The sequence below is a fragment of the Pongo abelii genome, chromosome 17 (genome assembly GCF_028885655.2).
Source record: "Pongo abelii isolate AG06213 chromosome 17, NHGRI_mPonAbe1-v2.0_pri, whole genome shotgun sequence".
In the NCBI taxonomy this organism is placed as follows: domain Eukaryota; kingdom Metazoa; phylum Chordata; class Mammalia; order Primates; family Hominidae; genus Pongo; species Pongo abelii.
In genome coordinates, this window is record NC_072002.2 from 34,686,256 (window position 1) to 34,704,029 (window position 17,774).

General features: G+C 44.2%; 1 protein-coding gene across 1 annotated transcript; it reads right to left on the bottom strand.

Annotated features, from left to right (window-relative positions):
• Positions 1–372: 372 nt before the first annotated feature.
• On the bottom strand, positions 373–2,334 carry CETN1 (centrin 1). The gene has a single exon (XM_002828097.4). The coding sequence runs from the start codon at positions 1,055–1,057 to the stop codon at positions 539–541; it is 519 nt and encodes a 172-aa protein (XP_002828143.1). The 5' UTR covers positions 1,058–2,334; the 3' UTR covers positions 373–538.
• Between the last annotated feature and the right edge of the window lie 15,440 nt (positions 2,335–17,774).

Sequence of the window (17,774 nt, forward strand, 5' to 3'; positions counted from 1 at the left end):
AGCCTTTTCTTTATAAGATTATCTGTCCTGAGCTCAGTAAGTTTGTAAGTGGCCACCCTGTTTTCCTTCAAACTGGTATTCAGCTAAGTGGACAGGCTAGGCAAATCTACTGGCAGAGTCCATCTCATTATGCTGGAACAATGACTGGAATTTAAGGAATGATATATGAAGCAAGATAATTTAAGACCACCAAAGAAGTGACAAAGGGAACCACATTTTTGTGTGTCCCAGAAGCTGTCCTGCCTCCAGATCAACGGATGTCTCTGCAAGTTCAGCATAGGGCAAATGGAGGGCGCACTCAAACTTCAGGGCCCTTTGTTTAACCTCATGTGCTCCAGGTTGGCTTTTGAGGATTAAAACCCAAAACTCACATTACAAGCATCTTTCAAATTCTATTATTGAACTAGAGATATGGAAATAGATCTAGACAAATTATGGGGGTGAGGGGGTGAAGAAGGGACAGGCAGCCGCTGTCCTCTAAGGTTTCACAAAATGGAAGCGGGCAACCCAGAGAGTCACTTTAGCTTCTGAATCGACTTCAGTAAAGGTTGGTCTTCTTCATGATCCGAAGGAACTCCTCCTCATTCACTTCACCGTCCCCATCCCGATCAGCTTCGTCGATCATCTCCTGCAGCTCCTCATCCGTGAGGTTTTCCCCCAGCTCGTTGGCCACACGCTTCAGGTTTTTGAACGAGATCTTCCCGGTCTCATCGTCATCAAAGAGCCTGAAGGCCTTCAGGATTTCTTCTTTGGTGTCCTTCTCGGACATCTTCTGAGTCATCACGGCCAGGAAGTCATTGAAGCTGATCTTCCCCGTGCCTTCCTTGTCCACCTCGGAGATCATTTTCTTCATCTCTTCCTTCCTGGGTTCGAAGCCCAGCGCTCTCATGGCCACCTTCAGCTCCTTCACGTCGATGGTCCCGCTTCCGTCCGCGTCGAAGAGGTCAAATGCTTCCCGAACTTCTTGCTTCTGATCTTCAGTGAGCTCGGGCTTAGGTGCCACTTTTCTCTTTTGGCTGGTGGAGGCAGCGCTGGGCTTCTTGAAGCTGGAAGCCATCTTCCCGCCCTGGCTGTGATCCCAACGGCACCGCCCCTCGCTGTCATTCGGGCGCCCCCCGTTGGCGCGGCGCGGGGCCACCCCTTGTTCACTGCCAACCCCCAAACCCGTTGGGGGTTGGAGCCGGCCTGGGGAACCTCTTCCTACGCCTCCACATCTGCGAGATCTTGCTTAGGCGAGAATCCGCAGTTCCCTCAGGTTATTAAGTGGTTTCCACGAGTTGACGCCTGAACTGGCAAGAACAGCCTGTAGCCACAGTTGTCTTCTGTAATCAACTGGCGCTGGCAGTTCTTTCCAAGATATTTGCTAGCATTCATAAGACCCCAGTTTTCTAGGTTTATTTAGAGACTCTTCCTCTTTCTCTCTCTCTCTCTCTCTCCTCTCTCTCTTTTGACAGGAGTGCACTGGTGCCACTCAGCTTACTGCAGCCTCCACCTTCCAGGATCAAGTGATCCTCCCACCTCAGCCTCCATAGTAGCTGAGACTACAGGGCATGCCACCACACCCAGCTAAATTAAAAAAATTTTTTTTTTTTTGTAGAGACAAAGTCTCACCATGTTGCCCAGGCTGGTCTGAAACTCCTGGGATCAAGGGATCTTCCCGCCCCAGCCTCCCAAAGTGCTGGAATTACAGGCATGAGCTACCAAGCCTGGCCTCTCCTTTTTATACTAATTAAAAAACCCTCTTCTTCTGGAGGCAACACCCAATGGGGTGACAGACCCTAAGGGTAAATTTAGGATAATAAAGATTGAGTGTGATCACTTGACATTGAATGTGGGGAAGGAGAAGGAAGAGAGAATATTAAAAATCATACCATGTGTTCAACTTGACATAAATGGGAAACAGAGAAAATGGAAAAATTTATGTATAAAATTTGTAGAAGTTTGTCTCCTGACATTACACTCAAAAATAATACAATGTTTCTGGCATGTTCTCAAATATGAAATGTAATATCCAAATGTATAATTTACTTTCAGTGTTTCCATTTTACACACTCAGTATAATTGCACTTGAATAATGGTCATAATTTCATTCACAAGGCTTTTGATTTGGAGGGAGGGAAGTTGAAATACTACATTCTGGTATTCTAGTATTTTTTTTTCCTCTAACCCCCTAGCAGCATATTACTCTCCTTGCTTATCATCCAATCAGAGCTGTGCTGAAACCCACGCTCTGGTTGCCTTCCTTTGGCAGTGGGCACAGGAGATGATGCAGGACATGTGGGGACTCAAAATTGCCTCCTGGGAATAAAGGGGTTCTCCTACAAACCAAAGAGCAAGAGGAAAATGGAAAAGGAAAAAAAATTACCAAATAAGCCCACCAAGGAATTGCCTGTAGAATTACTTTGCATTCCTTCACATAGTTACAGAAAAGAAAGCTGACTTACTTTTTAGCATTCTCCCCCTGCCCCGCACCCCCACAAGCAAATCTCAATCTATTAATGTATTAATGCCTTTTGTAACCTATGAAGGTTACAAAAGATGGCACTTTGAAGAGTTCGTGTTAAAGAGCTTTAATGGCTGGGCGCAGTGGGTCACACCTGTAATCCCAGTAATTTGGGAGGCCAAGGCAGGCGGATCACTTGAGGTCAGGAGTTCAAGACCAGCCTGACCAACAAGGTGAAACCCCGTCTCTGCGAAAAATACGAAAATTAGCCGAGAGTTGCGGTGCACAACTGTAATCCCAGCTACTTGGGAGTATGAGGCACGGGAATCGCTTGAACCCAGGAGGCGGAGGTTGCAGTGAGCAGATATTGTGCCACTGCACTCCAGCCTAGGCAACAGAGTGAGATTCTGTCCCAAAAAAACAAACAACAACAAAACAAAACAGTGCTTGATACACAGTAAGTTGGTTAATAAATATTCGTTGAATTAATGCATGAGAATTAATATTGGTCCTAAAATACCTTCTGAATACAACAGGTGAAAACCCCAAAAGATTAAATGATGCCAGGAGTGTTTTACAAACTGTTTTTTAAAATTAGTGGTCAGATATTGTTTACATGGCACATTTAATTAGCCATATATCACTACCTGCCCCAGTTTGATACGTGACTTAGTTGACAGAGAGCCTGGACACAGGGTTTCTTCTAAAGGCCAAGGAAACTTACATAAGACCTCCCCTCTCCTGCCTTCCAGTACTTGTTGTGGACAGTGTCAACTTTGGCAGGCAGACGCTACAGCCACTCTTCTTCTAACACCGCAAATCCTTGTGACCTGCTTTTTTCCATGTCAGAAGCCTGGGATCTTATCCCAAGTCTATGCCTTATTATCTCTGTGACCTTGGAAAGTCACTTAAACCACCCAGAGTCATCAAAACACCTGTAAAGTAGGCAGCATCATAAAGCTTCCTACTGCATTTTCAGTGGGAGAATGTACACAAAAGCTCCAGAACAGGCCCCTAGTGGGGCCATACAGATCTGGGTAATTGTTAGTTGAATACGAATTTTTCCCAGACATTGTACATTTCCTTTGGCACCCACCCCTCTGCCCAAATTCAAGCCAAGCTATGATGTGTTGGGAAAAACTGAAGTATAGAAGCTGCCTTATATAGAGCTACATTTGGGCCAAGCTGAACTCAGAGCAAAACGGTTGTCATGGTTTCCAGATGTGTGCAATCAACAGTTACAACAAAGGGCCACCAAGAGCTCCCTTCATAGAAACAGTGCCCATAGTCACAGTCAGCTCTTGGTGCGGAGTTACATTATGTTCAGAGTCCAAACTCTGACTTAAGAAGGGAAGGGAAACACATTTAATATGTGCCTAGCTTTGGGCGTGCTTCTTATAGTTGTCATCTTATTTGATCCTTGCCATCATTTCCTATTTTGCAGATGAAAAAAATGAGGCCCAGGAGAGGCCTGTAACACGTATCTAATGGTACATGGCCAATAAATGGTGGCTCTGGGATTTAAATCCTGGCCTGCTGAAGCTTTATTCACTACACCATGCTGCCTTCTCCATAAGTTGATTCTGTATTACCAAAATATAGAATCACTGGGAAGACATGATACTGATTTTTTTACAGTAGGTAGCTAGTCAGGCATGAGGGGGCAGAGAAGATCTCCCCTCCCAGCCCGCCAGGAATGTCAGATGATGATCAGGGGATGGTTTGGCAGTTGTCACACTGCCTCTCTAAAATGATCATTGATCATGGCCACAACAGGGTGAGGCAGTTTCCCAATAGATGAATACACTTGAAATTGGTAGTCGGCAGCTTCCAATAAGATCTCAGGAATTGGGCCAGTGGGCTTGAGCATGTGCATTAAGAGACAAAATGGCAGCATATGACTTTCTAGGGGCGTTCCACTGGAAAAGGGAAGAAAGCCTCAGGTAAGTGGGCATACGACTTCTTAAACACACTGCCCATGCTCACCTCCCAATCACAAGCAGGGCACCATGCATGTGGGCGGTTCACCTTAAGGGAAGAATGAGGGAAAGGGGCACAAGATGCGGGAAGTAGGCCAGCATATAAAATCCTAGGTTCAAGATCAAACGGGGCACTTGACCTCCAGGGTGTCCACTTGCCTCTCTTCCAGGTGTACTTGTGAAGTGGCCTTGTTGTCTGGGGTGACACCCAAGGTTCTCGGCCTCATGGCCACGGAGGTAAAGGATGTGGAAACACACAAAGGGTGAGGTTTAGAGCAGAATTTTAATTGGTGAAAGAAAGAGAATAGCTCTCTGCCCCAGAGAAGGGTCCTGAAAAAATGAGTTGCCGATCCGTGGTTAAATGCAGGGGGTTTTATAGATGAGCTAGTGGGGAGGCATTGTCTGATCTACATAGGGCATGAAAAACTGGTTAGGACCAGGTGTGCCATCTGCATAGGGCACGAATCTCTGGCAGCCCCCACCCCAATCTTTTATTATGCAGGTGGGTAGCTACTCCATGTTGCTTCTCTTTCTTTCTTTCTTTCTTTCTCTTTGTTTCTTCCTTCCTTCCTTCCTTCCTTTCTTTCTTTCTCTCTCTCTCGCTTTCTTTCTTTCTCTCTCTCTCTCTCTTTCTTTCTTTCTTCTTTCTTTTTTTGAGAAGGAGTCTCACTCTGTCACCCAGGCTGGAGTGCAGTGGTGAGATCTGGACTCACTGCAACCTCCGCCTCTCAGGTTCAAGCAATTCTCCTGCTTCAGCCTCCTAAGTAGCTGGGATTATAGGCGTGTGCCACCACGCCCAGCTAATTTTTATATTTTTAGTGGACACGGGGTTTCACCATGTTGGTCAGGCTGGTCTCGAACTCCTGACCTTGTGATCCGCCTGCCTCGGCCTCCCAAAGTGCTGGGATTACAGGCGTGAACCACCGTGCCCGGCCGCTTATTTCTTTCTTACTGTGCATGTGCTGAAAATAGAGGGGAGGTGGAGCCCCCATGGTGGACATTCCTGGCCCCAGGTACCTCTTTCTAACTGTGCAGCTGCTGGCATCCCCTCGTGCAAGTTTCCGGCTTCCTTATCCATGTTTGCAGCCCGATCTCCCAGGCTGCTCTTTGTTAGAAAAGAAGTGATTTCTTGGGCTGTTCTTTGTTAGAAGGGAAGTTCTGCCGAGGACTCTTTTGCCCTCATTATCTGCTTAAAATAATTTCTGTCTCCTGTATCACTTGCCTTATGTTCCTGCTCTGAAGCGTTTTAATAAACGCTCTGAAACTTGCCTCAGTCTCTTTTTCTGCCGTATGACCCTGAGTTGAATTCTTTCTTCTGAGGATGTAAGAATTGAGGTTGCTGCAGACCCATACGGATTCTCTGACGACTTGGGTATTCGCTACTAGTGATACATTTTGGTGCCATGTGACTCGGATACCTTCTGCCGCCAACAATTTTCTTCCCTACACGTAACAATAATTAAGCATCTTGCCTAGGAGAATTGAACAGGAATTTGTAGGATCTCAGACAGGGTCCCATTCTGGGGCAAGTCACTGAAACTGCAATATGCTTAGTATTTACATCTGTTCTTCTTCCATTCCACTTCACCCCATCCCCTGCTTTCAACTCTGTATGTGAGCTGGGGAAAGCAATCTGGGCAAAATGCCTTTGCTTGGCATTAGTGAAAGTCTATACAAGGCATGTGAAAATCAGCTTTATTACTTTAAAAGTAATTTTTAAGTTCTAGTGAGACTGACATAAAGTAAACGAGACATCCTAGAAAATCAATGGAGATGAGTGGGTTTCTGTTTGTTTTTGGGTTTTTGGGGGGCCCTCAATTTTTTTTTTTTTTTTTTTTTGTACCACAATGTCCTAAGTATTATGCAAAATCAGTGATTGATTCTCTGAGAGGGGGAGAGGAGATGGTTGTTTAAGTCCAGTCATGAAGACTTAACAGCTGGAAGAGGGGAGAAAAGAAGCACTGGAATTCCACAACAGGGTCTGGAGTCAGTTGAGACCAAGAGAAAGGACCCACCAGTTTGCTTATGCTGATTATTTGGTTTTCCATTTGACTTGCATGGCATGAAAAAGGTGCGGCTCAGGAGCCTTTTAAACTTTAAGTTGCACTCAGCAAATTCAGCAAATTCCAGGTGCCACCCAAGGCAGAAAACATGCATAATACAGCTTCTTTACTGCTGCTTATTTACTTTCCAACAAATGCAGAACAGAGAAAATGTGAATGCTGGATGCTGCTCCTACAAACCAGGATAACTGTGCTGGGGCTGTGGAGGGGGATCCCAAAACCATCACTAACAGAGCTGAATTATTTGTTCTTAAATACGTGGAGCTGGTTACAAGAAATGAACTCAGCAGCAAAAGGTTTTACAGTCCCAGTGGTCTGCAAATGGGAATTTGAAGTCAAGTCCAGTGACTCAACCCAAGTCTTTTTGGCAAGTCTGGGAACACATTTAAGTGTCCAGCCAAGGGCTACATGATTCCTTATTCCATGAACACCAGAAATAAGAAAATACTCCTCTCAGATACAAAAGCAGACTTTTCTAAAAAGATTTGCCAGAATTTCACACGATTTCTCAACCTTTCACCCAAATATTCCTAATAGCAAAGGAGGGTTGAAAGCTATCCCCTGAGATACAGGGAAATATTTGGAAGAAACCTGCAAAAAGCATCAAATGTCTTTATAATCTTGTGTTTTAGCTTTTTAAAAAGTGAATGTTGCTTTCTGTTTCATAATGCAATTGCTGGTTCTATGATAGTTTTAAATGACTGACCATTCCAAAAAAGTACACATTGCTTATTTTATGACTTTAAATGGTCTCCAAGGACATGACCAGGGGGTTACAGAACCTTATATGATTTAGCAAACACGGATGTGGGATTTAATGTGGGGCTTGAGGTGAATAAAGATCTACAATGTTTCTCACCCCTACCCAACCCCTATCTGCTCCACTTATACCCCATTTGGGTTTGGGAGTCAAAGAAGGGAAAGGATGGAAAAGTGTGAGAAGGAAGGGAAGGAAGAATGAAACTCCAGGGCATTTTGAACTTGTTAGGTGGAGTAAAATTAAATGCATCCAGTGAAAGAATGACTGCCCTCTCCCCTTCTTTCCCAGAGCCCAGATCAGCCCCCAATTAAGCATTGCTTTGATGGAAACAGGCTGAGAAAAGACAAGATCTATGTTGACATAAACTCCAAGCAGAACCTCATGGGGTTGCAATTCGGCAGTTGTCCCACCCTGTAAGTGGTCTTCAGAGTGCCCACCAGGTGCAGGCATCCAACAGAAAATGCAGAACCAGGAGGCCCAGGAGTGGCTTCATTGCATTTTTAAATCTCATTTTAAACCAGTAGCTCATAGAGTGAGCTATTGGTTACTCTTTGATCCACCTTTTATTCTCCAAGGGCCCTGGAAAGTCAGGATCTAAAGCTGGCTCTGGGGCTGTTAACTGAGAATTTTTCACTCACCAGAGGTTGAAAGGTCAGAAGCCCACAGTGGTGTTAGGTAACACAGAATGAGCCAAGCGGGCTGCCTGTAAAGGGTGGATTTAGGGATTAACAGTGACCTGGAGAGTTTGTGCCCTTTTTAAAGACACTGACATTCAAATTAAAAAAAAAAGAAAGAAAGAAAGAAAGGAAGAAAAGAATACTGTGCAGGTCCAAGAACACAGGTGAAGCAGAACTTGGCCTATAGGGTGCACATTATCCACCCAGCCCTTGCAGCGGCCACCTCTTCTGCTGAGGTTCAAGCAGTAAGGACACTCCTCAGAAAAAAGGATAGGGACAGAGGGAAGATGGAATTCTAGCCTAAAGCCCATCTGTGCCTAGTTCCTTTAGCATAACTATCTTTACTAAAGGTTAGGCCATACTACAGGACCAGCCCACAGGGGAAAGTCAACTAATGAAGATGTAGCAATTAGCCTGTTTGATTTTTCTCCCCAAACCAGCTTGGAAGGAGAGAAGCCCACTCTGCCTGCCATGTCCTTGTGTCCTTTCTACTGGGACCTCTTTGGGCCTTGCAGGCCTCTAGAATTGGCAGCAAGGCTGATCTAGGTCCAGTCTTAGAGTCCATCCATGAGGTTCAGTACATGGCACAGTGAGGGAACAGAACAGCTGGGGGCTAGGACTCTCTTCCATGCACTCCTCAACAGTCTTGTTTCCAGAAGTCTGCTCCCAGCTCAGAGGGAATTAGAGAAGCCAAATGCAACTGATGAGATGGGAGAGGAAACTTACACCTCTTGTGAAGAAAAGACTTGCATTTTTAAAAATTCTGAGAAGTGGATTTTAGATAAAAATCAGTTATCTGACTGAAATATATGTTTAAAAACAAGCTTCTGAACTAAATTAGAGTTCTACTGCATTTCAAAGTCCGGCGGTTGTGTCAGCAAACAAAACATCAAAGGAAAGCAATAGGTCATTTCAGTCTCCTCTGAAGCAGCAACTAGAAATCCCTTTCTCAACAAGTAATCATATTACAACCCCCTCCTGCTAAGCTCTAAGTAGGAAAGGGGGGGTGCAATTAGGCAGGAGGATGATGTCTCCCTCATCCTTTTGAGTTGGTAACTGACCACGCCCAGGGAGGTTTTTCATTTAGATGCTGCTTAAACATCTTTTGAAGCTCAGTGGGTTCACCACCCGAATTGAGGCCCTCTTAGTTTTCTTCATGTTCTGCATTTGCTCCTTTGCATCTACAAAGTCCTTCCCAAATTCCTTTGGTTTCTGGATCATTCTTATCTGAAATCCATGTTCTTTTACTTTTTTTCACGTGGCGCTGGTCAGGGCTTCTTTTGCCTTGAATGCCGCGCAGGGGGCTAAGCTTAGAATGGAAACTGGGTTATTTAGTTGTACTAGTGTTTTCAATTACACCTCATGCAAAGTGTTTGCCTGCCAGGGTGATCTCAGACCCCATTGCATTACTACTGAGTCCATAGTTAATCTTAAAGCTCCCACAGCCTCTAAGAACAGATTTCATACAGGCACATTGAAAAAGATATTTTACAGATAACATATGAGAATAGGGCAAGGGGGGAAGGAGGAGGCAAACTCACGCATCAAACTCATCTACGAAGCTGGACTAAAAAGGAGGATACATATCTCACAACAGAAGTGTCTTCGTGAACTCAAAATCATGAGTATTTAGTGAATCCTAAGAAAGTGGTAGACATTCTTAGCCTCTCTTTCCGCTTTAAAACTGTGAGCATCTTTTAAAAATATTTATTTATGTATTTTTAGAGACAGGGTCTCAGTCTGTCACCCAGGCTAGAGTTCGGTGACACAGTCAGGGTTCACTGCAGCCTTGACTATCTGGACTCAAACAATCCTCCCGCTTCAGCCTCCTGAGTAGCTGGGACTATAGGCACATGCCATCATGCCCAGCTAATCATTTTTACTTTTATTTTTATTTTGAGACAGAGTTTTGCTCTTGTCATCCAGGCTAGAGTGCAATGGCGCAATCATGGGTCACTGCAACCTCCACCTCCCGAATTCAAGCCATTCTCCTGCTTCAGCCTGCCAAGTAGCTGGGATTACAGGTGCCTACCACCATGCCTGGCTAATTTTTGTATTTTTAATAGAGATGGGATTTCACCATGTTCATCAGGCTGGTCTTGAACTCCCGACCTCAACCGATTTGCCCACCTCAGCCTCCCAAAGTGCTGGGATTACAGGCATGGGCCACCTCGCCTGGCCTCAGCTAGTTACTTCTTAAAAATATTTATAGAGATGAGGTTTGGCTCTGTTGCCCAGGCTGGTCTCAAATGCCTGGCCTCCAGTGATCCTCTCATCTCGGCCTCCCAAAGTGCTGAGATTTCAGGCCTGAGCCACTGTACCTGGCTTAGAAGTGTAAACATCTTAATTTCCCAACACAGTCAAATTTTAAAGACTAAAACATAAGCTATATATTTTATGCTTAGGTACTATTTAAGATAAAGAGGTACCTTAGAATTCCTGATTCATTAGGGATGAATTATAATACACAAAAATAAATAAGTTTAAATTTAGCATGAGGGCACTCCAGGAATTTATCAGACTAGGATTAATGTCTAGATAAATGGGATAAAATTAAGAATGTGTTCAGAAATTGTATCCCTGGTCTTAGGAAAAAGCAGCTCCCAGAGAGCTGTCTGTCCTCTGATTCTCATCATTCCACTTCTGCCAGAGCCTGTTAATACTCCAGTGAGGAGAAGGCAGGAATGTTGCAGCTACAGAGTCCATTTGAATCTGAGACGGGTTGTCCACATTATGTAGGTGGTATGTAAATATGTAGGTGGTGGCCATATGATCACGTGTACAGGGCAGCAGAGTGGTGGGGGGCTTGAGTGTGGGCCCATAAGCCCTTTGTGGCTGCCTTTGAACACCAGCCTCCTCCTTCTACTAGTTACTTGGCCACGGGCAAGCTGAACTTCAAATTCCTATACAACAAACAGAAGAATAATTGGCTCATAGGGTTGTAGTGGTGATTAAAGGAGATTATCCATGCAAAGTGCTTTACCACTGTGTATGGCCCACAGTAAGTAAACGTAGTACTTTATGGTTTATAAAGCACTTCTATATACACATACACTCATTTAACACCTCCAAAAGCCTGTGAGGTAGGTTGTATTGTTCCCATTTTATGAAGGAAGCACCTGAGGTCAGACAGTCTCAGCTGTTTCCTGTTCACACAGAGAACAACACTGGTCTTCTGATCTTTTTATTTATTTATTTTTGAGACAGAATCTTCCTCTGTTGCCCAGGCTGGAGTGGAGTGCAGTGGCACAATCATGGCTCACTGCAGCCTCGACCTCCTGGGCTCAAGTGATCCTCCCACCTAAGCCTCCCAAGTAGCTGGGACTATAGGTATGCGCCACCATGCTCAGCTGACTTTTTTATTTTTTGTAGAGATGGGGGTCTCACTATGTTGCCCAAGCTGGTCTCAAGTCTTGGGCTCAAGTGATCCTTCTGCATCAGCCTCCCAAAGTGCTGGGATTACAGGGTGAGCCACCATGCATGGCCAAGTCTTCTGATCTTGACGTCGTCCTCTTCCTTTAAGGCCCTCCCTTTAAGCACTAGGCAACAAACTATTTATTTTAGGTGTTCTAGCGTCCCAGAGAATATCAAAGCTAAAACTTTCTTCAATCAGATTTAGCATAATGAGTAAAGCAGGGACTTTTGAGTCAAACATGCCTGGGTTCAAATGCCAGCTCTGCGGCTCTGCCAGTTTCGAGTTGGGCCACTTTGGTCAAGTTATCCCCCACTCCCTGTACCTACTTCCTCCTTCATAATGTGGCACAGATTTTTCTTCAAGTCAGTACGTGCACTTGGAAGGAAAGCAGTTAACACAGTCCCTTTATATATCCTATTCAAGGCTCTGTCGAATTTAGTCACTTACTAGCTAAAAGTTTAATTATTCAGTGAGGGGTATATTTAGTGTTCTAAAGCTATATCAATTCCCCTTAATAACTAGTATGATACAATGACATAAAATAATCATATTTGTAAAAAAAAATCATCATTACATTGCTTCAGCTTAAAATACAGTGTGCTAAGGCAAGAACCTGTATTTTTTATTTTATTTATTTATTAATTTGTTTTTTGGGGACGGAGTTTCACTCTTGTTGCCCAAGCTGGAGTGCAATGGCACGATCTCAGCTCACTGCAACCTCCACCTCCCAGGTTCAAGCAGTTCTCCTGCCTCAGCCTCAGCCTCCTGAGTAGCTGGGATTACAGGTGCCCACCATTACGCCTGGCTAATTTTTGTATTTTTAGTAAAGACGGGGTTTCACCATGTTGGCCAGGCTGGTCTCGAACTCCTGACCTCAAGTGATCCGCCCACCTTGGTCTCCCAAAGTGCTGGGATTACAGGCATGAGAAACCGTGCCCGGCCTAAGAATATGTGTATTTTATAAAGTATTTGGAGGGGTTGTGTTTGGATGGCAACACCATCCAGTGAATTCAATAATTTAGTGCCAATCACGGACTCAGCCAAATAGAGGTGAAATTTTCAATGTGCTCATCACGTGGACCATGGCTTTGCTGCTTAGTAATACCTAAAATTTTTATTCACTGGTCTAAACAAGTCTCTCCAGTTTGATGTTTGCAGCTCATGATTATCATATGTACTTTTTATTAGTTTACACAATAAGGGTTGATTAAATGAAATAGATATATTTCTCTCTTGTACAGCTCAAGTTCACATGGCTACTCAGATATTTCCAGGGTGCCAAGATTCTTCAGTATTATTGCCCCAGTCCTCCCAGATGGTTTGCCCTTGTCTACATGGTCTAAGCTGGCTTACTACCACAGGCATCTTACCCAGCAGGAAGGGGAACTTCTTAAAGATGGCTTCAAATCCTCTCAGCCCCACCTAACTACTCGCGTGATGATCAGATCTGTGCAGACTTTGCCAGTTTGCACAGTTGCAACCCGTTAGTACCTCACTTTGGCCCATGCCCCAAGCCTCTCAATTTCTGTTCTGGGGCATCTCAGACATCATAGCAGTGTAGATTTAACACCTTGATCAATGGCAGACTAGGATCAGTGGATATTTCCCCCTTGTGTCTTCCCATCAGAAGGTCTTGTGGGATTGAGCACCAGTCACCCATAAGAGTGGCCAACTTAGTACCTCTTTCTTGCATTGACCTCCCCTCTTTCTTGCCACCCTCTCTATCCTTCACCCTTGCTCCCTGAGATCACTTCCCAAATAAACCTGCAGTTGAGTTTTAGCTTTAGATTCTACTCTCAGGGGGACCTTGGCCAAGACAGGGGAGTGCACAAGACTTTTATGTACCAAAAGTTGTCTTCATCCTTTCTTCTCACATTCCACTGGACACATGAAGCTGCAATGGGGGCTGAGCAGCGGATTTTTTATTCTGGAAAGACTTGCTCTCAGTTAAAAAGTTCATTACTATGGATGAAGTCTCTGTGCATGCTTCATAAAATTTGAATTTGCACAGCTAAATACATCATGGATAGGCTAGAGGTTATGACCACTGAACTGAGACCAGAGTTTTCATCCACACACTTCCACCCATTTTCCAGGTGAACTTAGGCAAGTTGCTAAGTCTTCTGGGTTTGAACTTCCTCGTTTGTAATTGGTGATAATCATAACTTCTTTCTCTGAGTGACTGTGAGAAAAATTAGATTGCAGATGGGAAAGTGCTTTAAAACTTTTAAAATACGATGTTTTAGGTTGGTGCAAAAGTAATTGCAGTTTTTTTTGCCATTACTTTTAATTATTTTTGCACCAACCTAATAAATATAGGTTAGATCTAGTTACCGCCTGTATGAAAACAATAAACCAGTTGTAGAACATTTGATTCCACTGTGTTACTATATTACTGGTTACACCTACAGAGCACCATCCAGTTTATCCATAGGTGGATGAAACTGCCCAGCTCGCCATCCTGAGAAACAACAATCAGCACCAGGTAAGCATTTTCCAACTTAAAAGGCTTTCATTGCGTGGGTCTCTTGCACATCATCTCTCATCATTTCATCATTTCATTACTATTTCCTTGTTTTCCAAAATGTTATTCACCTCTGGAATTTATCCTTTTAAAAATAATCATAAAGAGAAGAAAGGGAGAAAAAAGTTACTCATGGTACTCATTATATGAGCCCAAGGGACGAAACGGCATTCTCTCTCCCCATTAATAACCTAAACTTTCAAACATGTAGCCATGGTTAAGGATTCCTTCTGGACTATTTTAAGGAGCAAATTTATTAGTTCTATAGCATCTCATAATCCTGAGGTATTTAGGAAAACTACATTCTTTGGATTCTGAAACCCTGGCTGTTTCCCCAAGCTACTTCAAACAATGCAGCCTTTGCTGACGGGGCACTCCATGGGCCAGCAGTGTTGTTGAATTGTAAGTAAATAATCTTGAAACAAATCCATGGTTGACACACTGTCATATTATGTTTACTGCTCCAGAGGAGGGATTTATTCTGAGGATATTGAAAAATTCCATTGCTGTTTGGGGGAAGTGACAATTGGGATCACCCATAAATTAGAGTAATTGCCCTCTGTTCTGTACCATAGATATGATCCAAAACATTGCACATGTACTATATCATATGTGAAATAGAACAGTGCTGGATAAAAACATACAATATTACTAAATAAAAACAGATACCGTGGATATGACAGATGTTTAAATCGCCAAGTTTGGCTACAGCTAGCTTTGTTCTTCTTCTTGGATTAATAAGCATGGGAGCTCTAAACTGGAGGAGAAAAATAAACCAGTCCAACCACATCCTCCTTTTTAGCATAGGTTTCTTGATGTAGTTTTATAAATGATTAATATTTAATTTTATTTTTTGAGATAGGGTCTCGCTCTCTTACACAGGCTGGAATGCAGTGGCACAATCTCGGCTCACTGCAACCTCTGCCTCCCAGGTTCGAGCGAACCTCTTGCCTCAGCCTCTTGAGTAGCTAGGATTACAGGTGTGCGCCACCACGCCTAGCTAATTTTTTGTGTTTTTCGTAGAGACGAGGTTTCACCATGTTGGCCAGTCTGGTCTTGAACTCCTGACCTCAAGTAATCCACCTGCCTCAGCCTCCCAAAGTGCTGGGATTACAGGCATGAGCCACTGTGCCCAAATTAATGTTTAATGAGCCAGATCTCTCTTTCCCTATAAGAAGGGGACTGGTACTACAGCTTTCTAAAACTCAGTACCTTCTCTCCCCTCTCCTTTTCGCTCCACCCTGGCTCACTTAGGAGCTGGTGTGACTTTGCCTCTGGTGGAGGTTGGTGAAAGCGGTCATTTAATATGAAGAGGGACCAATATACAGGGGCGGAAGGCATCAACTGCAGTCCTTTATTTCGGCAAAACTTGTCTAGGCTAATTTCATTTAAATCACAGCAACACATAATTATGGAAAATTGAAAAGAACAAAACCAGGATTAAACTACAACATCCCCTTGCAAACATAATCGCCTTCCTCTGATACTTTCTACAGTCATTGAAATAGCAAACATGCTTTTTGAGACCATTTTTCTATGTATAATGCTGGTCACAGAGAAAGGAGAGAGAAAAAAAAGAGTTCTCCACAATTGTGATTGGAAGAGAACAATTTCCTTCATTTTCTGGCTCCAATGAGTACCTCCTAACATAGAGCTGAAAACTCATCTTCGGGTTCCTCTAGAAGAGGCTCCAATGTTTAGCAGAGGAACAGTTCAGCAGGGTGGAAACAGCCAGCCATGTTGCAAATACTTATAGGCCCGAGGACGATACTGTGTAGCAGAGGACGAACAGCTCTGCTCGGCCTGTGGAGTCAGGGAGACGCCTCCCTGGAGGAGGAGGACACTTGAGCCCATTCTGGCAAAATGACTATGAACTGGCCAAGAGAACAAGGGGTAGGGAGGAGCAGAAGGCTTTTATGCAGAGGGAAGAACACATACAAAGGAGTAGAAGCCAGAATGGGAGCACGCTCAGAACTGCAGGGGTCTACTTGGCTAAGCATAGGAGGTGAGCCTGTGAACTTGGGGGGTGGAAGTTGGGGTGGCCTGAGTCCTGTGAAGGGCTGCTGGGTACTCAGGTATGGTGGGCACTGGGTTGGCAGCTGCAAGCCATGGAAGTCCGGAGTCGGAGTCTTCAGAGGGCGGTCAGAGTCTCAGAGTCTTGGAGTCGATCTTAGAAGGGGAGAGTCTGGTGATGGGGCTTCCTCTGTCATAGACCTAGCAAGTCGGGTGACTGATAGCCAACGTGGCACTACAGGATGGCCACAGTGTCCTGTTTGTGGGCTTCCTCTGGCCAACCCAAGGGCTCAGGGCCACAGCACAGCCCTGAAGCTTCTCAGCAGCAGCAGCAGCAGCAGCAGTGGGATGGACTCGTGCACAGCTCTAGAGCCATCCATGGCTGGCCTTCCAGATCCCACCTCCTCCCCCACCTCCCCTGCCAGCCTGGCTGGGTCTTTCGCATTCTCGTGCTTGCACATTTTATGTGTTCTGGCCAACTAGACTCTTCCCTGCATGTAAAAAGCTGGCGAGTTCCCCTTCATTTTGTTCCCCTTTCTTTTTTAATCTACTCTGTTTTACGCTTTATAGCAGGGAATGCTTAGCATTCAGATAATCCATAAATATCCTCACTTGTTCCAGTTATCTTCTGGTGAGCATTCTCTACCCTTGTCCCCTCTTACCCCTCCTCCTCACACGTACACAACAGTAGGGAGAAGAGTACAAATGAACCCAGCTTCAGCAGTGACCAACTCACGGTCCATACAGTTGCATCATTATCTACCCCCAACAGATTATTTGGAAGCAATTTCCAGACATTTCGTCTCCAAGTATTTCAGTGTATGGGAACAAGAAAGGATTGAGTCACATGCCAATTTGAAGTCCTTCCCACGGTCATACATGAACGTATCATTTTTCTGTTCATGTCATCAAGGTGTTTTGTTCTCAGCAATTTATTGAAGGATCCTTTGCTACTTTAAAAATGCATTCTAGGCCAGACACAGTGGCTCACACCTGTAATCCCCGCACTTTGGGAGGCCGAGGTAGGTGGATCACTTGAGGTCAGGAGTTCAAGACCAGCCTGGCCAACATCTCTACTAAAAACTCCATTTCTACTAGAAATACAAAAATTAGCTGATGTGGTGGCGCATGCCAGTAATCTCAGCTACTTGGAAGGCTGAGGCAGGAGAACTGCTTGAACCCAGGAGGCAGAGGCTGCAGTGAGCCAAGATCATGCCACTATACTGCAGCCTGGGCAATAGAGTGAGACTCTGTTTAAAAAAAAAAATGCATTCTACATGCAAAATGTGTATATAGCCAATACTATCAGAACTAAAAATATTTGAATAATATTTGAACAAACACCTGTATAACTATGATTGAGCCTAAAGGAGAGAAAGTGAGAGAGAATATTACCAGTATCTTTGAAGTCCATGTTTGCTTCCTCCCTCTCCCCACTCCAGTTATCCTCTATCCTGAAATTTGGGCTAAGCATTTCCCCCATACATACGTGTGTGTGCGTGTGTGTGTGTGTGTGTGTGTGCACGCACCCGCATTTATAAGTTTGGCCCTCTAAACAGTATATTGTTTAGTTTTCCTGTTTGTGAGCTTTGTGTATAAATAGAATTACAATGAAATTGCCTTCTGTGACTCTTTTGCACTTCAACATCGTGTTTTCAAGCTTCATCCACATTGAGGCACATCTAGTTGTGGATTATAGCTGTGGATTATAGTATTCCACGATCTGAATCCGCTACTGCTTATTTCTCCATTCAATCGTTGATTGGCATTTAGGTTGTTTTTAGTATTTCCCCCCAACCTCCCAAATCCTCCTAAGAATATTATTTTACTTGTCTTCAGGACATATGCACAAGAATTTTCCCAAGAGTGGAACTGCTGTGTATATACACTTATCTTCACT